This window comes from Vombatus ursinus, unplaced genomic scaffold (genome assembly GCF_900497805.2).
Source record: "Vombatus ursinus unplaced genomic scaffold, bare-nosed wombat genome assembly UNPS02008961.1, whole genome shotgun sequence".
NCBI classification, from domain to species: domain Eukaryota; kingdom Metazoa; phylum Chordata; class Mammalia; order Diprotodontia; family Vombatidae; genus Vombatus; species Vombatus ursinus.
The window spans coordinates 4,037,504-4,061,424 of NW_020948739.1; the positions used below are offsets into that span (position 1 = coordinate 4,037,504).

The 23,921-nt window shown below is 36.2% G+C and overlaps 1 protein-coding gene across 2 annotated transcripts in view; it reads right to left on the reverse strand.

Annotated features, from left to right (window-relative positions):
• Window positions 1-10,087: 10,087 nt before the first annotated feature.
• Window positions 10,088-23,921, reverse strand: part of STK3 (serine/threonine kinase 3) — a 447,757-nt gene continuing 433,923 nt past the window's right edge. For both annotated transcript variants that reach the window (XM_027850026.1, XM_027850025.1), the window contains one exon: window positions 10,088-11,560. In XM_027850026.1, the coding sequence (XP_027705827.1) occupies window positions 11,402-11,560 (159 nt within the window). In that variant the 3' untranslated portion in view covers window positions 10,088-11,401. The remainder of the gene's footprint in view (window positions 11,561-23,921) is intronic.

Consider the following 23,921-nt stretch of genomic DNA (forward strand, 5'->3'; position numbering starts at 1 on the left):
GAGGAGAGGAAGAGAGATAGGGGAATAACAGCTGGCCAGTGGAGCAGTCATGACACACACATTTATCGATTAAGTTCACTGTCTTATACGGGTGCAGTACACGATGCTCTAAAACAATTACAACAGTAATGTCAAAGATCACTAATCACAGATCACCATAACAGATGTATAATGAAAAAATTTGAAATATTGCAAGAATTACCAAAATGTGACAGAGATGAGATGTGAGCACATGCTATAGGAGAAATAGTGTCTATAGATTTCCTCATCATAGGGTTGCCATAAACTTTCAATTTGTAAAAAAAGAAAAAAAAACAACCAAACAAAGAAACAAACAAACAAAAAAACCCAGTTATCTACAAAGTGCAATAAAGTGAAGCACAATAAAATGAGGTATGCCTGTACTGAGCATAAGTGTAAGTCTCAGCTTACAATTTTCAGTGACTGATTTATGTGTATATAAATTTCTTTGTAGAGCACACAAGCTGTGTGAATTAAATCCTGTTTTCTATTGCCATATTCTCTGAAAGAAAATAGAGTATTAGTGAAGAACAATGCATATCGCTTCATTAATAATGAACCAGTTTTTCATTTTATATTCCTCAATTTATCTTGTTTTGGAACATAAGAAGGACTTGTATTCTAAGTAGAATTATGTGGTCTCATTTGAATATTCTGACTTATTTTATTATTATTATTTTTAAATAGGGAAACCATCATGGACAATGTGCAGCAGTCACAGGATGGTTTATCTGTGCAGGAATTTTTTTCACCACATAAACTGGGATATTAACAATGGAATATTTAAGGGCTGAGAGTTTAAATATCAGGTTCCAGTATGGTAGATGGTCTTTAAGGTACCTTCCAATTCTGAGATTCTGTGAATTTTTTCTATTTGACTTCCTTCTATATCCATTGCAATTCAACTTGAAAATTTTTTTATAAAACTGTAAAAGACAACTGGGGACCTGGTCTCTACTCAGACAGATAGTGGGTTTTCTAGTAGAGAAACTTCCTCAACAGTTTCCTTATAGCTTTCTGATGAAAGGAAAGAATTAGTTTTTAATCAAAGAAATGAGTTAGGATACTATTTTCTAATTTCAGTTAAATTTGTTTCTTTTCTTTTCTTTCCTTCTTCTTAAAAATCAGTCTTGGGGGCAGCTAGGTGGTGCAGTAGATACAGCACCAGCCCTGGATTCAAGAGGACCTGAGTTCAAATCCGGCCTCAGACACATAACACTTACTAGTTGCGTGACCTTGGGCAAGTCACTTAACCCCATTGCCTAACCAAAAAACCAAAAAAAAAAAAAAGAAATGAATCTTGGAGGGAAAATGAACCATGTTTAACATAGCAATGTGTATAACTGCACCTAGATAGGAAAACATTTTCTTTCAATAAGCTAGTTCTTCCCAGTGCTTAAGTCACTCCTGGCTAGTAGGAGAGAAAAGATATCTTGGAAAGATTTGGGATAAATAGAGAAGCATTTATTAAGCACTTACCATTTGTGAGGCACTGTGCTAAGCACTAGGGGTTCAAATGTCTTTGCCCTCAAGGAACTTATATTCTAATTGAGGAACACAACACATAAAGGAGTGCTACAAAATTGGGGGGAAGAAGAAGAGTGAAAAGGGGAGGAGGAGGGTAGCTATTGGAGCTTGGTGAGGAGATCACTGAGAAGTGTCAGGGAAGCTTGGACTTTGGCAAGATAAATTGAAAGCTCACCTCTTGGAGGGATTGGGGATGCCAGGGTAGAATTATGGCGGGTGAAAACGGTCCAAGAGTGGGAGATTTAGGAGTCAGAAGACCTACTCTCAATAGCTGCAGTACCTTGGGCAAATCATTCCATCTTTCTGACCTTCAGTTTTATCACCTGTAAAATGGAAATGCTCAAGCTTGCACTACTTTGCAGAGTTGTTGTGAAGAATTTTTAAAAAATAAAGTGTTTAAGCTATTAGGAATATTAACTTCAGAACACCAAGGAGCCATTTTACGAATGAAAATACTAATGCACTTGCTTAGTAAACAATACTAGATTATTACCTTTTGTTAAAATTTTAATACTAATATACTAAATGCTGCCTCAGCCCCCCAAGAGTTGATGTGCCTTCCTTTAGACTTAATTACCAAAGAATAACAGGTAAAGGAGAGAATTAAGTAATTATGTAGAATTCTACACATTAGAGATAAAAGAGACTTTAGTTATTTGTGGGCAGCTAGGTGGCATAGTTGATAAATCATTGGACTGGGAGTAATGAATACCTGAGTTCAAATCTTGCCTCAGTCATTTACTAGCTGCGTGATCTTGGGTAAATGTAACTGCTTTGAGTGTCAGTTTCCTCATCCAGAAAATGGGGAGAATAATGAGTATATATATATATATATATATATATATATATATTTACACATACATATATTCATATATGCATGCATACATACATATATGTACATAATTTGTATATATATATTCCTTTGCAAATATTACAATATAAACTGCAAATATAAAAATAAAAAAGCTGTTATAATTATTTTCTCATTTTATATAGGAAGCAAGGAAGACCCATAGAGATTAAATCATATAATCCCAGAATTAGAAGGGATTTTCAATGTCATCTATTTCAACCCCTACCTATAGCATCCTTTCCTACAACATCCCTGACCAGTGACTGACTGTCTATAGTCTGAATGAACACTTCCTTGGATGGGGAACTTAAGAAGTGGCCCATTCTAATTTTGGACACATCGACTTATTAAGTAGTTCTTCCTATTATTGGGCTGAAATTTGCCTAACTTCAACAAATGTTAATTCAGCTCCTGCCTGTCATAGGTAAGGAACTGTACTAGGTAGTATAGATACAAAACCAAAAATAAACTATTCAATGAGGTTTTTTTGAGAATATGATATGCATAGAGATAAGTATAAAATAAAGAAGTCATAAAGGGGGAAAAGCAGAGATCAGGCAAAACGTTGAGGGAAAAGAGCACACTAACAACAGATAGGTGGGATCAGGAAAGGTTTCAAAGAGAAGGTGGCACCTGATTTAAATCTTGAATGAAGATACAGAATTTTAAAGATGGAGACAATGAGGGAGTATATTCTAGGCATAGGGAATAGTTGTTTGCATGAATTAATGGAAGTGTAAAACAGCATGTCTGGTTTGGGGAACTGCCAGTAGCCAGGCTGGCTTTCAAATAGAGTGTTTGAATGAAAATTTTTTGATATGCAACTGGAAAGGTAGGTTAGAGCCAGAGTGGAGAGGGTCATAAGGTAAGGAGTTTGAATTTTATCCTAGAGATAGTAGGGAGCCACTGAAGGTTTTTGAGCAGTGGAATAATGTGGTCTGACCTGTACCTTAGGAAGATTGTTTTTATAGCTATGTACAGGATGGCCTGGAAAGTGTGTCAGAGTTAGGATTTTAACTCAACTCCTCTTAACTCCCAAGTCCAGCACTCTATGTGTTATGCCATGCTGCCTGTTTTATTTCTAAAGCTACTTTTGATGCAGGTCTTTAGCACAAAATAGATCTTAAATATTGTTAAACTAAAGAGAAACAAAGATTTTTGTGCTATTTAGCAGGAAAGTTTAGGCATTAAATTACATGTATCAAGAAAAGGCCACTTCAGAAAATGTAAGCCTAGGTACAAAACCATGGCCACCTCCCAAATATAAGTCAAGTTGAAGGGGATGTTCCTCCTTTCAAGAGACGCAAGCTGACATATTCTGCATGGCTTTCATACACATATCATAACTTCCACTGTCTACTTGAGGTTCCCTAAACCAGTGGTGTCAAACTCAAATAGAAACAGGGGCCACTAAATCATACATAAAGAGCCCTGTGGGCTGCATATTGACTTAAAAGAAAACACACGTTTATACATTGTTTTTTATAAAATTAATTTATTTTGTTAAATATTTCCCAATTACAATTTTAATCTTGTTTGGGCTACATGTAGCCTGTGGGCTACGTATCTGACATAGCTGTCCTAAACTACCTTGGCTAATAATTTCAAACAAGGTGGAGAAATGAATTTTGTATGAGACCCGAGTTCTCTCCATTTTTGTGTCAAGGTTTATGGGAAAGCATTTTGAGTGGCCTTTTGGTAAAATACTTATAAGTTAATAAGCAATAACATAATTTAGCATATGCTAAAATTACAGCAATTACAAATTAAAAAATGTTTTATTGAGAATATGTAGTCATTAGCATTCACCAGATTTATTTTAATCATTAATCATTAACACACAAGATGGGAAATGAAAATAGAACTCCTACTGAATGTTAATGTGTCAGTAATTTTATTGGATTTCCTGTGATTCCAAGTTAAAAAACATCTTTAAGTACTATATGATTTCTGTTATAGCAAGTGCATGTTTTTCAGTGGAGAGAATGTGATTATAAACTTTTAGGTGATGTGATTCAGTAAATGAGCAAGAGAAAAGAAAACATTAAGGCATTTCTAGTATGAAACCTATCTGAATATATTTCCTTTTGCATAGGACTAATTTATATTGGCTGTGCTACTTCAGATTTCGGACAGAAAAACAATTTGCACTAAAATAAACTTCATTTTATACATGCTGGCATGTTTATGGATATAATCACCTTTCTCCATAAAATCAAAGAAAATATAAATGTTCTTATCTCCTCTGACTTATAGAAAACCTCAATTAACTACAATTCAACTACCTGGTACTCTTAATTAACTGGACATTTTTAGCCTACACTTCATTTTCAGGAGAGGCAAAAGTCATAGAAACCAAATGATATAAGGAATTTAATGCAAAAAAGTAAATTTTAGGGCATGTCCTAGGGTCAATACAGAGTCTACTCAAACTCCTATATTTTCTATATACACATACCTGTGGTGTACATGAGGAAACACTGTCTCTAGACTCAGAGGTGCTGGGTTCAGATCCTGCCTCTAACATTTATTACATGTTTGACCTTGGCAAGTCACTTAATCTGCCTGGGCCTCCTTTTCCTCATCCTGTAAAGGGAGGGGATCAGATTAGGTGGATGCCAAGGTCCCTTTTAGCTCAAGATCTATGGTCCTAAGCCAATAATGTATTTGTAGATCAGTGATAACCTTTAGGTACTGTGAAATCCTGAATCATAAAAGTTTCAGTTCTGTTCAATACACTATGCTAGGAAAGTGGTCTCATACATTTTAGAAAGATCTTAAACAAGAGTCGAAATTAAAAAAAGGTTTTGGCTTGACCCTTGACCTTAGCTGAGCAGAACATTACATTAACTTGACAACTTCATTCTCTGAGTATCGTGGTTAAATCAAAGTTTAACTGTGGTTGAAAACAGCTTTCATAGGTTTTTGATCTGTGAAAGCTATCAACAGAAGTCTCTTCCTTTCTTCCTTTTGGGGAAGGAAATTTTTTTTTTTTTTTTTGCCAAGGGCTATCCAAACAGCATATGTAACCTTTGACAGCTAATACTTTAAATTTAATTATTCCCCTTCCTCCCCCTAGGTTTTTAGAGATACAGTACAACAGTGTACAAAATTTATCTACTTTATATGAAGATGCAATGAAATTATCTCCACTGGATATTTAAAGGCAGTGTCTTGATGAGATTATTTTGGCTTTGCTAAAATATATCTTACTTAAAGTAATAATAACAATAGCTAGCATTTATATGGTGCTATAAGGTTTTGCAAAAACACTTCACAAATATTATTTCTTCTAATCTTTGCAACAATCCTGGGAAGTAGTGTGATTATTATTATTATCTCCATTTTACAGATGAGGAAATTGAGCCTGAAAGAGGTTAAGTGACTTTCCCAGGGTCACACAGCTATTAAGTATCTGAAGGAAGATTTGAATTCCTGTCTTCCTGAATTTAGGTCTAGCACTCTATCTACTCTGCCACCTAGCTGCCTCTAATGAAGAGAACAGTTATTATATTATTATATTATATATTAGTATATATTTATATTATATTTTAATAAATATAATATATATTTATTAGTAGTACATATTATTTCTATATATATAGAAGTATTATATATTAGTAAGATATATATCATGACGGAGAACATTTGGGTCAATATTAACAGAGATATAGTATAAGCTCTGTGTGTGTGTGTGTGTGAATACTGTAGACTACTTGTACAAAAGGAGGAAATAGATGAGAAGCTGAGGAAGGAGATTATAAACACGGCATGGAGTTATGACACAGTGTTGAGAAACTTTCCTCTCTCTATGTTTCTGTCCCTCTAAACAAAGTAGCTAATACATTCTCAACTTGCTTTAACAATAATTTCAGCCTGCAAAAGATGGAGGAAACAGTGGAGGGAATCATCATTATGAACCTAATTCTGACCAATATGGAAGACCTGGTAATTGAAGCAGAAATGATGAGGATGTTGGGAAAAAGTGACTAGTCCATCTTAGTATCCATGACAGAGAAGATGAGGAAAGTTAAACATAGTTTGATATACCTCTTAGATTTTGCAAGAGAGGATTTCAGAGGGTTCAAAGATAGGATAAAAGTCTACAGCCAAAACTGCTAGTGAGGAAATGAGACCAAGAGAGATGGAAAGCTCAACTGGATGAAATTCCATAAATGCAATGACAAAAAAATTTGAACGAAGAAAAATGAGAATTATATGAAGAAGAAAAATTAGAATCACCTCGGAAGTTAATGTGGATGTACAAGAAACTCATCTACCAATGAATTTTTTTTAATATGAAGAAGATGGAAGCATAGTAGGCAATAGAGAATGAAGGACAGATAACAAAAGAATGAAATGGTCCAACAGGAATAGTATCACAAACCCTAAAGCTGAGAAGGAGCTCAAAAGTTAACGATTTTTTTTAAAAAAAGCATTCTTTCATTACATTGGGGAAAGAGATAGATCAAAAGGTTTGACTATTGTTGGGGGTTGATGGGATAGTAAAGTGTAAGAGGTATTTGAGTTGGTGTTAGAGGATGTAGATCCAACTCCCAGCTTGGTTACATACATGTACGACATTGGTTAAGTAATTTTTTTACTCTGAGCCTCAGTTTTCTCATCTGTAAAACAAAGGAGTCCCATTAGATTATCTCTAATGTCCTCTCCAACTATAAACCTCTGAGGATGATGATGATGTGTGGCTGAATCATTTTTCAGTTGTGTCCAACTCTTTGCGGCTCCATTTGGGGTTTTCTTGGCAATGATACTGGAATGGGTCACCATTTCCTTCTCCAGCTCATTTTACAAATGAGGAATTGAGGCAAACAGGGTTAAGTGAGTTGCCTATGGTCACACAGCTACTAAGTGTCTGAGGCTGGATTTGAACTCATGAAGAAGATTCTTCCTGACTCCAGGCCTAGTACTCTATCCACTGTGCCACTTAGCTGCCCCTGATGATGATGATGATGATGATGATGATGATGTTAATCAGTCACAATTATATAGCACTTTAAGGTTTACCTTGTGCACGACTAACAACAACCCTGTGAGGTAGCTAATGTATTCTCATTTACCACTTTTTTAGATTGGGCAACTGAGGTTCTGCAGGGTTAACTGACTTGCTAGTAAGTGCCTGAGATTAGACTCAAACCCTGGTCTGATTTTTGGCCTTCTGCTATGCTGCCTCTTCATGAAAGCCCAAAAGAAAGTGAAGGGAAGGCAGACATACTTAATAAATTTTGCTACTTTTTTTGGGGTCCATCAAGGAGAATGATCCTGGTACTAGAAAAGACAGAATAAAAATAACAAAGGTACTTGAACCTTCGTCTAAGTAGGCAGGCAATAAGAAAGCTCCTAGCTGTTACTGATAAGTCTGAATCACCAGGGCAGACAAACTGCATCCCAAGCTAATGATAATGATTTAATATGATTACTGAGCTGCTAAGTGATTATTGAAAGACTGTGGAGAACCCGAAATGGGCTAAAGAACTGATAATGGGGAAATGTGGTCATGATTTTCAAAACAGGAGACAGAAGGAAGTTTAAAAACTAGAGTCCAGAGGAACTAACTTTGATTCCTAGCAAAATCCTAGAACATAATTTAAAGGGATAATTTGTGAACATCTAAAAAGGGAAGCTGTGATCATGAAAAACAAGATAACTTTCTCAAAAACAATTTATGCCAGACTAATCTCATTTACATTTTCTTAGGGTTACCAGAATTTAGTAAAGATTTGGCACAAATACTTTATCCCTTCCTTGGGGACAAGATGGAGAAATGTGGGCCAGATGACAACACAGAATCAGAACTGTTTGAAAAATGGGAGTTAAAGAGTAGTCATTGATGGGTTAATGTTATCTCAGAGAAAGGTCTCTGACAGAGTGCCACATGGATCTGTCCTTGGTCCTATAATTATTGATGATTCAGCAAACATAGACTAAACAAACCTTGCATAGGGATGAGGGGGAGGGTAGTTAATACTTGGAGGACAGAGTCGTGTTCCAAAAATATTTCAATAAGTCTATATTGTTGTAAGAGATCTAATTAGATTACTTTGGATAAAGATAAATGTAAAATCCTAAACTTGAATTCAAACAATCAACTTCACGAGTACAAGATCAGCTAGGTGTAGCCAAGCCATAAGGGAAAAAAAAATCAGGTGACTCCATTGAATCACCTGTTCCATACAGCAGCCAAAAAAACCCCATGAGTGTATCTGAGACTGCATAGTGTCTCATAAGGGAAGCATAGTGTCTATAAGGAGGCAGGTGACAGCCCTACTGTATTATTGTCCCTGGTTAGACCACATTCCAAGTATTGTGTTTAGTTCCTGGCAATGTTTTAGGAAGGGCTAGAGACTGCTCAAAGGAATGCATCCAGAATGGTGAAAGGACTTAGTAGGTGCCATATGAAGACTGAAGACACATAACCAAATGAAGTCAAGATTTGGGTGAGCAGGATAGTTGTCCTCAACTGTTTGAAGGACTGCTATGTAGAAGGAGTAATTAAATGTGTTGTACTTGACCCCAGGGGGCAGAAATGATGGCAAAGAGTAGAAGTTGCGGAGGAGAAAAAGTGATATGGGGATAAGTGCCTCTGGAGACAGCGAGATCCCCAGTCATTAGAGCTCTTCCAGTGATGGCTGAATGATAACTTATTGTGACTGATAAAGAAGAAATTTTCAATCAGGCAGAGTTTGGACTGGATTGCTCCTAAGATCCTTTCCAACTCTGAGATTCGGTGTGTCTAGATAGTCAGGGTAGTTCACTGTCCAATTCTGGAAGAAGGGAAGCCACTGGGGTAAAGGCGTACATCTCCTATGTGGCAGCCAGGGCACACTAAAGGGCATCTTTCTACACTTTCATTTAATTTTACCTAGGCTTAGTCTTGAGGCAATGTGGGTCAATAAAAAGAACATGATTTTGGAGAAGGAAGACCCAATAGAATGTAAATTCTTGAAGGACAGGAATTGCCTTATCTTCTTTGCATCTCTAAGTACCTAGCACATTATAAATATTTGTTATAATGAATTGCTGAATTGACCTGCATTTAAATCCTGTCTTTGTCACTTACTATCTGTCTGATCTTAGGCAAATCTCTCAGATTTTGCTTTCCTATTTATAAAATAAAGACATAAGGCAAGATAGCCTCTAAGGTCCTTTCTAGCTATAAACTGATGACCCTGATTCAGTAGATTAAATGATTGGCCAACACATTGGAAGAGAAAAAACAGCAGAACGGTCAAATCAATTCTTTCGAATGAACTAACCAGCTACTCCAATAGTCCCAACTAGTAAAAAATAAAGGTGTATTTGAAACAAAGGGGAGAGGATATGATACAGTTGAATGAATGCTGGATCTGGAGTCAGAGAGCCTAAGTTTGAATCCTGCCTATGTGATCTTGGGAAGGTCGTTTCATCTTAATGGGCCTCAGTTTCCTTATTTGCATTCAGGGCACTGGACTACATAACTTCTAAGGTCCTTTCCACTTCTAAATCTGTAATACTGAAGTAACCAAAAATGTACTGGCAGTAAATTCAGTTAATTTCATTTTATAAGAGGTTATATTCCTGAAGTCCCTTAAAGCTGATTAACCTTTCCTACTTTGAATATTAATACATTCAATTTACTTTTATCCCAAATTTAAAAAAAAAAAGCTTGAGAAAGATACAAAGAATAAGTTTTCTAACTAGTACAGTAAAATTTATTTGTCTTTATGATTTACACAATAAAATTAGACTTAAGAACAAATACCATCAAGATGGCTATATGCTGTTTAGGAAAGCAATTGGTCCCAATTCAACTGCACAAATGTTCATTCTGCTTAGAACTGAATTTTTGCTTGACTGTTTTAATAATTTTTTGCAGTCTCCAGGATATGCATAGTTGAATATAAACTGTCTTTCTGTTCCATTATCATCAGGTACAGAATGCTTACCAATTCCCAAAAAACAATGAATAACAAAAAAAAGTCCTTAGACAATGGACCACATTTTCATAGAAATAAATGTGATGAGCTTACTGTAATGTGACACATTTCAGCTTCCAGATATACAAATGGAACAATATTAACATATTAAATGTATGATTAGTTTTTATTTTCTTTTTATTATTTACCATATACTAATTTTTGTACAAACTATCCATTGATTTCTTTGGTTTTGAAATTCATGTCCTTTATAGCCTTACCTGATCCAAATACAATGTCCTACTTGTACCAAACACCAAAATAAGTAAAAAAAAAAAAATTCAAGCAAATAAAAACATGAAAACTCAGTGGCCACAAGGTAGAAATGGAATTTTCTTTTCCATGTTAAAAAGAAGCTGGCCTAATTAGGCAGTCATACCTTGGGTACTGCAGCTATTACTGCTTCCTTTAAGTAGAAAAATTCTTGGGAAACAAGTACTCCCATGATTTTCAAGTGATTGTACCACTTATCTCCCTGTTTTTTATGGAGCAATTTAGTAGTAATTTATCAGTGGCTGATCAGGCTCTGCCTTCACCAAAAACATCCAATCTCCTCTTTGAAAACAAACAAAAGCAAAATGGCATAAATAAATAAGTTTACCTAAGGGGATATAATAAATAGGCTAGAAAATGGGAATAGGAAATATCGTAACATAAAGCTGGGCAACGTTGCACAAATGAACAATAGCTTGGGGTAGTTAAGTTCCCATCAGTAGAATTTTAATTGTACAACAAAGATTTAGTACTGATATGATATAACTGATGGGCTTTTAGAAAAATAGTAATCAAAATTTCTGTTGCTTTCATTGTTCAAAAAAAATTACTGTGCTTGCACTGGGAAATTTAAGCCCTCTATTTTAACTTCAGAATGGGGGCTCCTTCAGAATCTCAACATTGTTGGGTTGTGAAGCACAAATCTCATGGATTAAAAATAACAGAGATAATCATAACACTATGATTCCTTCAACTATTCATGGTTTACTGGCATCTAGACTAACTACACATGCTGTCTGAGAAGATATTAAGCTCAAAAGTTTTGCTGTCTTCGTTTTTTTGCATCCATCGCATCCAGAATTGGTTGTCTTTTTGCATTATAACTTTGACGAAGCTCTTCGATTTCTCTTTCCATCATTGGATCCAATGCCTTTAACCGCATTTGTAATTCTTCTAAACTCAGGTTTTTCAACTGGAGACAGAAAAAAAAAGTATTTAGTAAAATTATCCCCAATGCATGCAGAAGCTTTAACACAATTATTTCAGTAAAATGTTTATTACAAAATATTTGAAATATTGTTCAAAGTCTAATTCAAAGGCATTTAATTAAAGGTGTTTCATCATATAAAAAGTAAGTCTTGCAAATATAGTAAAACTATATTCAACAAATAAAAGACTTCAGTCAAATGAAAATTTTCCTGCTCTCTCCTGCTAGCCATTACAAGAAATTAGGCTGACACTAGGGATTTAATAAGAAAATAAAAATGATACAAAACAATCTAGGCTGTGTCTTAGAGCAAATATTTAGCTCAATCTCCTACTTCTAGAAGTTGAGTAGTTCCTTTGTTTAAAAGGTGAAGCTATTCAACTCCTATTTTTTCCATCAATGACAATGCTTTTCTGAATGCAAAGTATAGAAGAAAAATGGTTAACATGGAATTGAAAACCAAGAAATAAAAATACTATATACTAGTTAGTTAGCCTGGCATAACTTCATCCCAAAGGGCTAAAAGAACCTGTGGATGTGATTGTTATACCGTTTCTAGGGACACCTGGTACTGCTGAAGGATAACTGAGGTTCCAGGGATGAACTGCAGACAGGGAAATGTAGTTCCCACCATCAGAAAGGGAAAGAACGTGTTTTTTTTAAACCACAGGTCAGGGGAGTGGATGCTGAGTCTTGATAAATTCTTAATTTGTCATTACAAGAAATTAAGTTGAAAGAAAAAGAAGTCACTACCTGACAACATAGTTTCATTAAGAACAAGGCTCATTTATTTTTTGACAAGGTCAAAGATAATGAATAGAGCATGAGAGGCTTTAAGCCAGGCCCCTGACAACCTCTTTCCATTTATCATTTGAATAATAGAGCTTATTTATAATTATTTATTAATTATACTTATGTAATAATTATTTATAATTAAATGATAATAGCTTATTACATATTAACCTATACTAGGTTATGGTAGTCAGGTGATTTTCAAATGAGGGGACTGATTAAATCCAAAGAGTGTTCATTAATATACTTATGTCAGCCTAGAGGGAAATTGCTAGCAAAGGGTTATCAGTCTCTGTCTTGGTGCTCTTATATTCAACATCTTTATCAAGAACTTGGGAGAGCAAGTAAGTTTTTGGATAACACTAGAGAGTGGGATATCCCAGTTTGGATCACAGAATCAGTATTTTAAAAAAAAGATCTTGATAATGTTGACTGCTAGGAAAATGTTAACAAGATGAAATTTAATAAGGATAAATTTAAAGTTTTTTGAACTTGGATTAAAAAAAATTAACCACACACATAAGTTAGGAGAGACATGGCCAGAAACCAGGTCATGGGGAAAAGATGTAGGTGTTCTAATGGAACTAATACAAACTCATATGGAACAGCAAGAAAAGTTGAATGAGATCTTAAAATGCATTAAAGTAAGTATAACATCCAGAATGACTAGTCATAACACATCTGTTACAGTGTACCCAGTTTTAGGCACTGTATTTTATTTTATTTATTTTTTCATCAACTTTTTTGCTGAAGTTTTTTTTTAAAACAAAATATTTACTTTCAACTGTGTCCTTTCCCTTCTTCCCCCCCAAACAAGTCTTTCTTTGTAACACAGATTTAGAGTAAGAAAAAGAAAAATTCAGTAATAACAAACAACAAATCAGCTGTACCTGACAATAGCAAGCAATATTCCATACATATAGCTCCTCACCTCTGAAATGAAGTAAGAGAGGGCAGTATCACATTTTAAAAGGGACACTGACAATCTATAGGGCACATACATCAGAAGGTAATCAAGATGGTAAGGAGACAATCAGTTGAAGAAACTGAGAGTATTTAGTTTGAAGAGAGAAGTCTTAGAAGGAAAATGATTGCTATCTTTGAATTAATTTAAACAATTCCAAATCTGAGAGGACCCACGAGATGACATACTAGCATGAAGTATAGCTGAGCTTTTACCAACAACTACTCCACAGAGATCTAGAAACTGCATGGTGCAGAGTACTGAGAAATGGAAGCAAAAAATCATAGGCAGTTCATCTTTAGCCCCAGATGGCAAAAAGAGGCAGACAGCATGGTCTACAGACCCTGGGCACAAGGTCAGAATTAGAGCTTGCTGTGCTGAGTCTTCTCTGGGAGAGGTCTGCCTTTTGGTCATAGGCCCTAGGGTGTATTGAGTGAAGAGCAAGCACAAGAGTAGGGAGAGGTTTTGTGGGTGGGAGTGGAGTGGGATCTCAGGATGTACTGAAATAACCAAGGCAGGAACCCAGACCAAAGGGGAGCTTACAGTTCTGCTACTTTGAAGCTGGCCTCTTAAAAGCTATGTCAGCAGAGACAAAGTTCTAAAAGATCATACCAACCTGGCAGAGGAGCAGGAAGACATACGGTGAGTGCCTGTTCCCTGTCCCCCACCCCTCAACCAATTTCTCTAAATAGATCTAGAAAATGCAAGAGATTAAATCCTGATCAGTTAACACATGAGGGAAAGAAAAACACAGAAAGTCATATTTCCAACGCAAGTTTGGCAAAAGGAGACAGAGAATTAGAAGGACGTGTTTTGGCCAGCAGCTCTCAGCATGCTAGCACATGGAGAGACTGCGTTAGTGCACAAAGAGGTCTTCGATTCAGCTTGGAGGGGGTGAATCTTGTTCAGGAATAAGTGTTAGCTGGCAGCTGTGTTCACTACCCAGTTCTGGGTGAGAGATCCAGGACAGACTGAGGAGGGGACTTGTGCCTAGAGGTGGCATTCCAGGGTGAGGAACAGTCATGGGCCCTAGACTGTGTACTGAGCGAGAGCAAGCTCAGAAGCAAGCAGTAGATACCAGGAATGGAATAGGGTCTCAGTCCCAGCTTCTAGCCCAGTTAAAAGCCTATACAAGAAATAACCAGGGCAGTGTTCCCAGACCAAACCTACAGTTCTGTCACTCTAACCAGCAGAGTTTTCCATCTGGCCGATAGTGGCCAAGTCTAGCAGCAAACTAATGGAATGCCAACCGGGGGCAAAACAACAGGTGTGTTGCCCAGACCCAAACCCAAGTAAGGAACTTGTAGAGCTCAGTGATCAAATTTTTTCATGCATCAAACTGTTTTGGGAGCATTGGAAGTTGGCAGGCCAGCCTGAGCTGTCCCTGAGATACTAGATAACATAATACTTAATACTCTGAGAAAGTGGCAGCAGGACCAAAGAGGACACAAGCACGGCCCAGAAGTGCACGGAGTCTGGCTTAAACATAAATTCTGAAGTCAAGAAGTGGGCTGGAACAATGAGTTGAAAAATTTTTTAAAATATTTTTATAAATTAAATGAGAGAGCTAGAGGATAAACTGGAATAGAAGTAAGTACTATGGAAAAAAGAATTGGAAAGTGAATTAAAAGCCTGGCATCTTACACAATCAAGAGACTCCTAGAAAATTAGAATGAGATCCAAGATAATTCCAAAGGACTTATGAGGAAAAATGCTATCCACCTAAAGAGAAAGAACTGATGGAGTCTGAATACAATTCAAAGCATTTTAAAAAAACTTTTCTTTCCCTTTTTTTGTCTATTTTTTTTCACAACATTAAAAATATGGAAATACGTTTGTTTGCCTTCTCATTGAGGGGGGAAAGGAGGGAGGGAGAGAATTTGGAACTCAAAATTTTAAAAAACAAATGCTGAAAATAATTTTTACGTGTAATTAGAATAAAATGTTTGAAAATTAAAAAAAACATGTATAGTTAAAATAATTTTTCACATTGTCTATGTCCTAAAAAAATTAGAATGGACCAAATCAAGGTTAATAACTATGAGATAAAAAATATTAAAAAAAAGTAAAATGGCTGAAAAAAATAGAAGAAAATGTAGGGTATAACATATCAAAAACAAACTGACCCAGGAAAAATGCTCCAAATCACTAATAATTAGAGAAATGAAAACAACTCTGAGGTTCTATCTCATGCTCATCAGATTGGCAAAGCTGAAGAAAAGGGAAAATGACAAATGCTGGAGGGGTAATGCACTGTTGGAAGAATTGTGAAATGGTCCAGCCATTCTGGAGAGTAATTTGGAATATGCTTTAAGAGTTACTAAACTGCACACATATCCTTTGACTTAATGATACTACTTCTAAGTCTATAAGCCAAAAAAGCAAAGACAGAGGAAAAGGACCAATACGTACAAAAATATTTGTATCAGCAATTTTTACAGTGATGATGTAGAAACTGAGGGGATGCCCATCAACTGGGGAATGGCTAAACAAACTATGGTATATAAACGCGATGGAATACTGTTGTGTTAAAAGAAATGATGAAAGAGATGACTTCAGGAAAAAAAAAAACCTGGGAAGACTTTGATGAACTGATACAGAGTAAAGTGAGCAGAACTAGGAGAACAATTTATACAGTAACATTACTGTAAAAAAAAAAAACTCAGCTTTTAAAGTTTTAAGAACTCTGATAATCACAATGAACAACCACAATTCCAAAACACTAATGATGAAACATGCTACCCACTCCCTGACAGAATACAGATTGAGACATACTTTTTTTTTTTTTGGATACTGCCAAGGCCAGAATTAATTTTGTTTGACTATACATATTTGTTTTGAGGGTTTTGTTTTTTACGATTTTTCTGTAGGGCATGAGGAAGGTGGAACGAAGCTGGATTTGCATTATTTGAAACAAACAAAACAAAACCCTAATAAATAAAAAAAAAGCAATTGAAAATTGCTTTTTATAGAGCATTATAATAGGTGTTCAGCCTTTAACCACCTAATTTTGTGAAGCACTATGCTAAGTGCTGAGCCTTAAATACTTGATAAATGTATGCTGAAATAGACTGGGTTATTGTTCTTTCCTCTGGGGTTTCCACTCCTGACTCACTGGACTTTACCATGCCACAGAAGCCTCTTCACACTGTAAATTCACTCTACCCCTGTACTTCATATACTGGAAGTACATTTGGCCCCAGAGGTTCATTCCTCTGATGATCTTGTTCAGGGGTGGGGAACCTGAGGCCTTAAGTCTAAAGGCTGCACTTAAGGATGTTAGAAGGCCACATATGGCCTCAAGGCTGCAGGTTCCCCACCTTAGGTCTAGTTCCTCTCAGAACTTCTATTTTAAAAACAATGCCCAGAACAAGCAAGTGTTTATTCTTCTCCAGATTCCCCCTCCTGACTCTTTGGACTTACTTTACTATGCCCCCAGACCTGGATGGGGTATCTTCTCCCTCACTCTCTAACACTTTCCTTTCCCCTCCCCTTTCAGCTTCCTTTTATGTGTCATATTCCCCCATTAGAGTGTAAACTAACTGGAGACAGGAAGCGTGTTTCTGGTTATATTTGTATTCCTTAGCACACTTAATAAATGCTTATTAGAGGCAGTTGGGTGGCACAGTAGATAGAACTCTGGACCTATAGTCAATTTTTTTTTTGTCTTTCTTTGCATGTTTTATCAATGTACTTTGATAAAAATAATTCATTTACTTCCGGTAGTCTATTCTCTCCATAATGCCCTCTTTATAATAGAAACAAACCCAGCTAAGCAAAATTGACCAACGCAATCACTACAACTGAAAGAGTATACAACATTATGTAACTGTCATCTACCACCTCTCTGTCAAATGTACAAGAGTACATACAAAGATAAAAAGATACTTGTAAAGCAATTTTCAAACTGTAGGCTTCTATATAAATTCTAGATAATATTATTACTACTACCACTACCACTACCACCACCACCATTACTACTACTACTACCACTGCTGGGTTCAAGGTCTTCTATAGACTCTTTAAAGGTTAGATTACAGAGTAATTTAATTCAATTGCAACTTAATAAATTTGAGAATTTTTGTAATCCAGTCAGAGACTGGGGATTGTCAGGTAAGAGAATGAAAGCACTGGGAGAGGAAGAAGAATCCCAGACTAGTCATCCTTGATTGACTGGACTACACCATCATGTCTCAGCTGCCTCCTGACTCTGCTTTTACAGGCCTCTTCTTCCACTGGAGAGTTCTTCCCAAAACCTCCATTTTGGGGAAGGGCCCCAAACTAGTCATCCATGACTCTCTACACCATGTCACCATCCCTCCCTAATCCCCCTCAATTCCCCTTTTATGTGTTATCCTTTCCATTAGTATGTAAGCTCCTTGAGGGCAGAGACTCTTTTTGCTTTTATTGGTATTCTCAAGGCATAGCACAATGCCTAGCACATAGTGAGTACTTATTAAATGTTTGATGACTGACTGAACGAACTAAAAGCTTTGTTTCTCAGTTTTAAAGATTTGTCCCTGGCTCTGGTCAATTGCTTTCTAGTTGGTGCCATATGTGCCCATGTCTTTTTCTTTTTTAATATGTGTAAAGAGAATGAATGGCAACATCCTTTGAGATCATCACAAAAACATCACAGGCAAATTCATAGACCTTTAAAGTAGAAAGACCCAAACTCTGCAACACCTCCTTTTTTTACACTGATTCCTGACAACTCCCAATTGGGCTGGAGGTGCACTTTCTTTTCATAGAACAAATAGATTAAGATGAGAAAAAAGCATTATTTCTACCCATGTTGGCCCCAGACCAGGCCATGGAATTCATTCTCCTGCATCATAAAGAATTTCCTCTTTTCCTTGTTGAAATATTTTCCTTACTGGACAGAGATAGATGAGTTTGCCTGAGGTACTATTGAGAAAGTCAGCATTGACAGGCTTTAACTATTGAGCCAGTTCAGTTTCATTAAGAAGCAGCCTAAGAGGATCAGTCATGATGTCTAGGGCTCAGATCAGAGTGGAATGGCTTTTCAGGACTTGTCTAATATCTTTTTCTTTTTTTATATTTATTTATTTTTAGTTTTCAACATTCACTTCCACAAGATTTTGAGTCCCAAATTTTCTCCCAATCTCATCCCTTCCCCCACCCCAAGATGGCATACATTCTGTATACCCTTTCCCCTAATCTGCTGTCCCTTCTATCTTTCCTCCCCTTCTCTTATCCTCTTCCCCTTCTATTTTCCTGTAGGGTAGGATAGATTTCTATACCCCATTTCCTATATTTCTTATTTCCCAGTTGCATGCGAAAACAATTTTTTTAACATGTGTTTTTAAAACTTTGGGTTCCAAAATTTCTTCCTTCCTCCCTCCCCACCTACTCTCATTGAAAAGGCAAGCAACTCGATACAGGTTATACATGTGTAGTCATGCACAACTTCCATAGTAGTCATGTTTGAAAAACTAAGTATATCTCCCTTCCTCCTATTCTGCTACCCATTTATTCTGTTCTCTCTTTTGACCTTGTCCCTCCTCAGAAGTGTTTGCTTCTGATTACCCCCTCCCTCAATTTGCCCTCCCCTTTATCATCCCCCTGCTCTGTTGTCCCCTTCCCCCCCTATTTTCCTGTAGGGTAAGATAACTTTCCATACCCAACTGAGTGTGTATGTTATTCCCTCCTTAAGCCAAATCCTATGAGAATAAGATTCACTCATTCCCTCTCACCTTCTCCCATTTCCCCTATACTTTTCTTGTCAGTTTTATGTGAGATATTTTACCCCATTCTACCTCTCCCTTTCTCCTTCTCCCAGTATAATACTCTCTCATCCCTTAATTTTATTCTCCAGATATCACCCCTTCATCTTCAACTCACCCTTTGCCCTTTATCTATCTATATATACAGACATTTAATTTTTCCCCTCCAACTACCCTAATACTGACAAAAGTCTCATGAGTTACAGATATCTATAGTCAAATTTTTAATAAAGTCCATAAGTCCATAATTCTGTTAGTGGCTCCTCTCTTTCAAGGATGGGAAATCATGTAGCCATCATGTAATCTGAAGTGTCTGAACAACCACATGAGAGATTTTATTTGTCACCCTCAGAGGACAGAATCAGGAAGTTGCAGAGAGGAAAACTGAGACTTGATATAAGGAAGATTTCCTTATATTAGAGCTATCCACAAATATAATGGGCTGTCTTGGGAAGTAGTGGGTTTCCCCTCACTGTAGGTCTCAAAGAAATACTACATCACCACTTATAAGGAAGGCTGCCAAACGCACCTTTGTTGAAGTTTAGGAAGCAACTAGATGGCCACTGAAGACCTTTCCAGCTCTGAGATTATGTGAAAGCAGCATTTAGTACTATTGATTGTACTGTGTCATTTTCACTCAATTATTTGATGCTTGTTGAGCAAACTTCAAAATGGGATTTCCTGGGCATAAATGAGACATTCACTGACAAGACAGTTAACTAAATGATACCCTACTGACCTGAAAGGGTTATAGCAGATATCAAAAAAAATTTACTTATCCCATGGAGTAACTTACAAGATGTGAGTATAAAGCAGCATGGCTTTTTTTTTTTAAATAAAGTAAACATTGACAAAGATCACAGAACTGAAAGGGAACTTAGAAATCACTTGGACCAAGCCCCTTCTTTTAGAGATACGGAGACAGAAAATCACAGAGTTGAAATGATAAGAATAGCTAGCACTTACATAGCTACTAAGTGCCAGGCACTGTGCTAAATTCTTTACAATTATTATATCATTTGATCCTCACTACAACTCTGGGAGGCAGATGCTATATTATTATCCCCATTTTATAGTTGAGGCAAGCGGGCAAGTAGAGGTTAAATTACTTACTTAGCTATAAGTGTATGAGACTAGATTTGAACTAAGCTCTTCCTGACTAAAAGCCCAGTGTTCTATCCACTGATACAGCTCCTGAGTGACCTGACTAGTACACAGCTAGTGTGAAAGCTTGAAAGATGAGAACCCAGATTTTCTGACTCCCAGGCCACTGTTTTCTATTACACAGCATATTTTTTTTTCTTTCTGGTTGGGTAAAAAGGAAAGACTGGGGTTCAGTCTCCTAGGTTAAGATCTGTGCCCAATACCCTTAGAAATTCCATTTCCTGTTCACTAGAGTCTAAATTTAAAATGACTCTGTTTAATGTAGTTTCCATAAAGCAGAAAACAAACATTTTATGGGGTAGTTTCAAAAAATAAGAAATACATTGCCTGGGAAATTGGAAACAAATTACTTTAGCACTGCCAATCCAGGGCTGTTGTGAAGATTAAATAAGATAATACATGTAAAACATTTTACAAACCTTAAAGTATTATATAATTGTTAGCTATTATTTTTATTGTTATTTCTACCAGTGGCTCATAGAATAATAGATATTAGAGTTGGAATAGACCTAAGATATAATTTAATCCAACTCCCCTAATTTTACAAATGAAGAAACTCAAGTTGAGAAGTCATTCAAGATACTGTTAGGGAAGTACACAGGTCCTAAGTGACAACACCAGGATTTGAACCCAGGTCCTTTGATCCCAAATCTCTGCTCTTTCCTACACACTAAGCCACCTCTCTCTGATGAGAAACTTACTCTTTATCTCTGTAATTTCAAATTGGTAATTGTCTAATGGGAAGTCTCTTTGGACACTTGATTATATAAAAATGTTAAAGTTCTAAAGTTAAAGGATTCCATATTCTTCATCTAACTCTGATGATTAAGAGTTCAAAATGTAGGTCACTAAATAATCTGACATTCATTCTGCTGCTGAGAATCCCAGGGACCACCAATCTGAGATGGAGAGGAAAGCAGCTTTAGGTCTTCAGCTTAAGGCCACAGGAGAGTGAATAACCTCCAAATGACATTTTTATAGAGGTGGCTTTTTAAATGGATAAACAGTGGAAACTCAAGAATCAAGACGGAAGAGTGCATGATCTCTCCTAAGCTTCAAGCCAGTTGATAGTCTAAGAAGTGCCAGCTCTTACATAGGGTTTAAATAAAAATTATTGGGAACAAGAAACAGACAAAAAAAAACCAACCTCAAACTCCCTTTAATAGTAGATATTATTCATGTGTTAGACACAAGGAAGTAAGGGCCAATTTCCAACAGGAGCCAAAATTTCTGATGAAAATTGGTGCAATGTGGTGTGTGAATGACAGTTGGAACAAGCATCCTGTTTTGTTAATGACAGCATCGATTTTCACATTAAACACAAGAGGCAAGAGAATTCTATAGCAAATTTCTCTAATATTGCTTATATGTACATTCTTTATAAAAGTCATGAATATGAGGTGTATAAATGAATGTTTTTTAACCTTTAAAAGCCTAAGCAACTGAGAGCAGTTAGGTGGTACAGTGGATAGAGTGCAGGGCACGGACTCCACTAGACTTGAGTTCAAATCCAGCCTAAGACACTTACTAGCTGTACGACCCTAAGCAAGTCACTTAAACCTGTTTGTCTCAGTTTCCTCATATGTAAAATGAGTTGGAGAAGGAAACGGCAAACCACTTCAAACCACTTTCTTGGCAAAGCCAAGAAAATTCCAAATGGGGTCATGAAGAGTTGGATATGACTGAAACAATAACTGAGAACATTCTATAAAATGTTAACCCCAAAATGCCATTTTTGTGAGAAAATGCTTTTAAAACCTGCTATTTATCTTCAAACAGATTTTTTAAAATGCCTTTCATAACCATATTATTTCGGAATATCTACTCAAACGTAAATGAAAACCAATGTAATTTGTAGAACAAAGTATAGTTGTCAATTATATTACAACTTTCCTTAAGATAATCTATCAAAATCTATAGTAATAATCTACACTATTATATTCAAATGACAAGAAGTAATTACTTGCATAACTTAGTCTTAAGGACATTTTAGAAAAACAGATAGAGATAGGGAATACATCTATGATTTCATTTGCATGGGGACTCCAAAATGAGGAAATTCTTTCTACCAATGGAAGTTGGCACTTTCTCTGCAATCTATGGTCTAGGGAGCCTACTACAGCACTAAGGGGTTAAGTTAAATGACTTGTCCAGGGTCACAAAGCTAGATGTGTCAGAGGTAGTACTTGAAACTCTGTGTTCCTGGCTTTGAGGCCAGCTGTCATGCTGTAGCATGGCATAGTAGACTGAGTATAGGACTTAGGAGTCACAAAGACATCAGTTCAACATCTTATAACCTCGCTGAGCCTAGGTTTCTCATCTGTAAAGTGGGGATAAAAGTACTAGTAAAACCAATCCCACAGGGATGCTGTAAGGTATAAATGAGGTAGTCTATACAAAAGGAAAACAGATGTTATCTTCTTATCAAAAGTAGCCCTGTTTAATTGGGAGACCTTAAAAGACCTCAAATTTTCAAATTCTAGAAAAAGATAAACAGAGGGTATTAAAATGTCTAAATGTAACATAATTTCAGGATTTAATAGGTCCGTACTAAGTGCCAGTATAATCATTCAGTCTATTAAAATGGATGATGAGACATCAAGACAAAGAAAATTAATGGTTTTATATGTTAATATTAACATAACAATGTTATAGTCAAATATATTCAATCAAGAAAAGCCTGTACAGGGTTTGCTGTGTTTACTGGGAAAACAAATTCTTCCTAGCAACTGTTTAAATGAATCTCGCAGATGCTACAGACCTTATTAGTCGTCTGTGATTAAAAAAATATGGATTGCTAATACTGTATTCTGAGTCATCTATTTTCCCATCTGCTAGCAATTCTTACAATATGAACATTCTATCAACAGAATGGCTAGCAACAATTTTCTCTTACATTTGTGATACTGAATTGCCTATAGCATTTTGTAAGGTTTTACTAGTTCATGCCTCAGATTATTTGGCATTTTTTGTAGCCTTGAGTGACTCTTTCCGCTTATGTCCTATTTTAGCCCAATCCTTCACTTTCGTTGAACAAGTTATCGTTTAGGTTTACAAAATACTTCTCATGCTGGCCATCACACTCATTTTGTTATCATTTATTATATTTATTATTAACAGGAAAGGGACCAAAGTCCTAGAAACACAAAATCAAACCCATTGATTGGTTTATAAGATACAAATATAGAGAGTTCTCTTTCTTCTTCCTCTCTCCTCAAAAGCAAGAAAAACTAACTAGAATATTGACATAAGAAGTGACCTCAGTCCAGTGAAACATAACTTAACAAAAATCTTTAAAATATCTCTATGAAATGGTTATACCATTTGAAGGGCTCTTAATGGGAAACTCATACCCTACAGAAGTAGCCTATCCTATTTCTGAAGTTTTACTTTATATGGACCTGAAATTAGCATTCTAAATTTCTCACCTTCATGGATATATTCCTTGACAGACCTGATTTATACTTCACCTCTACCTCCTCTTCTCCCTCTGTTTTCCAAACCTTGTAATGTTACTTGTGATATCATTATTCAACTGAAATTTCCCTCTGCAAAGTTACCAATAATCTCTAAATTGCCCATTCCAATGGTACCTTCTTAATCCTCATTCTTGACCACTCTGTAACATTTAACACTGTCAATCACCATCTCCTGGATATTCTTTCCTCTTTAGGTTTCT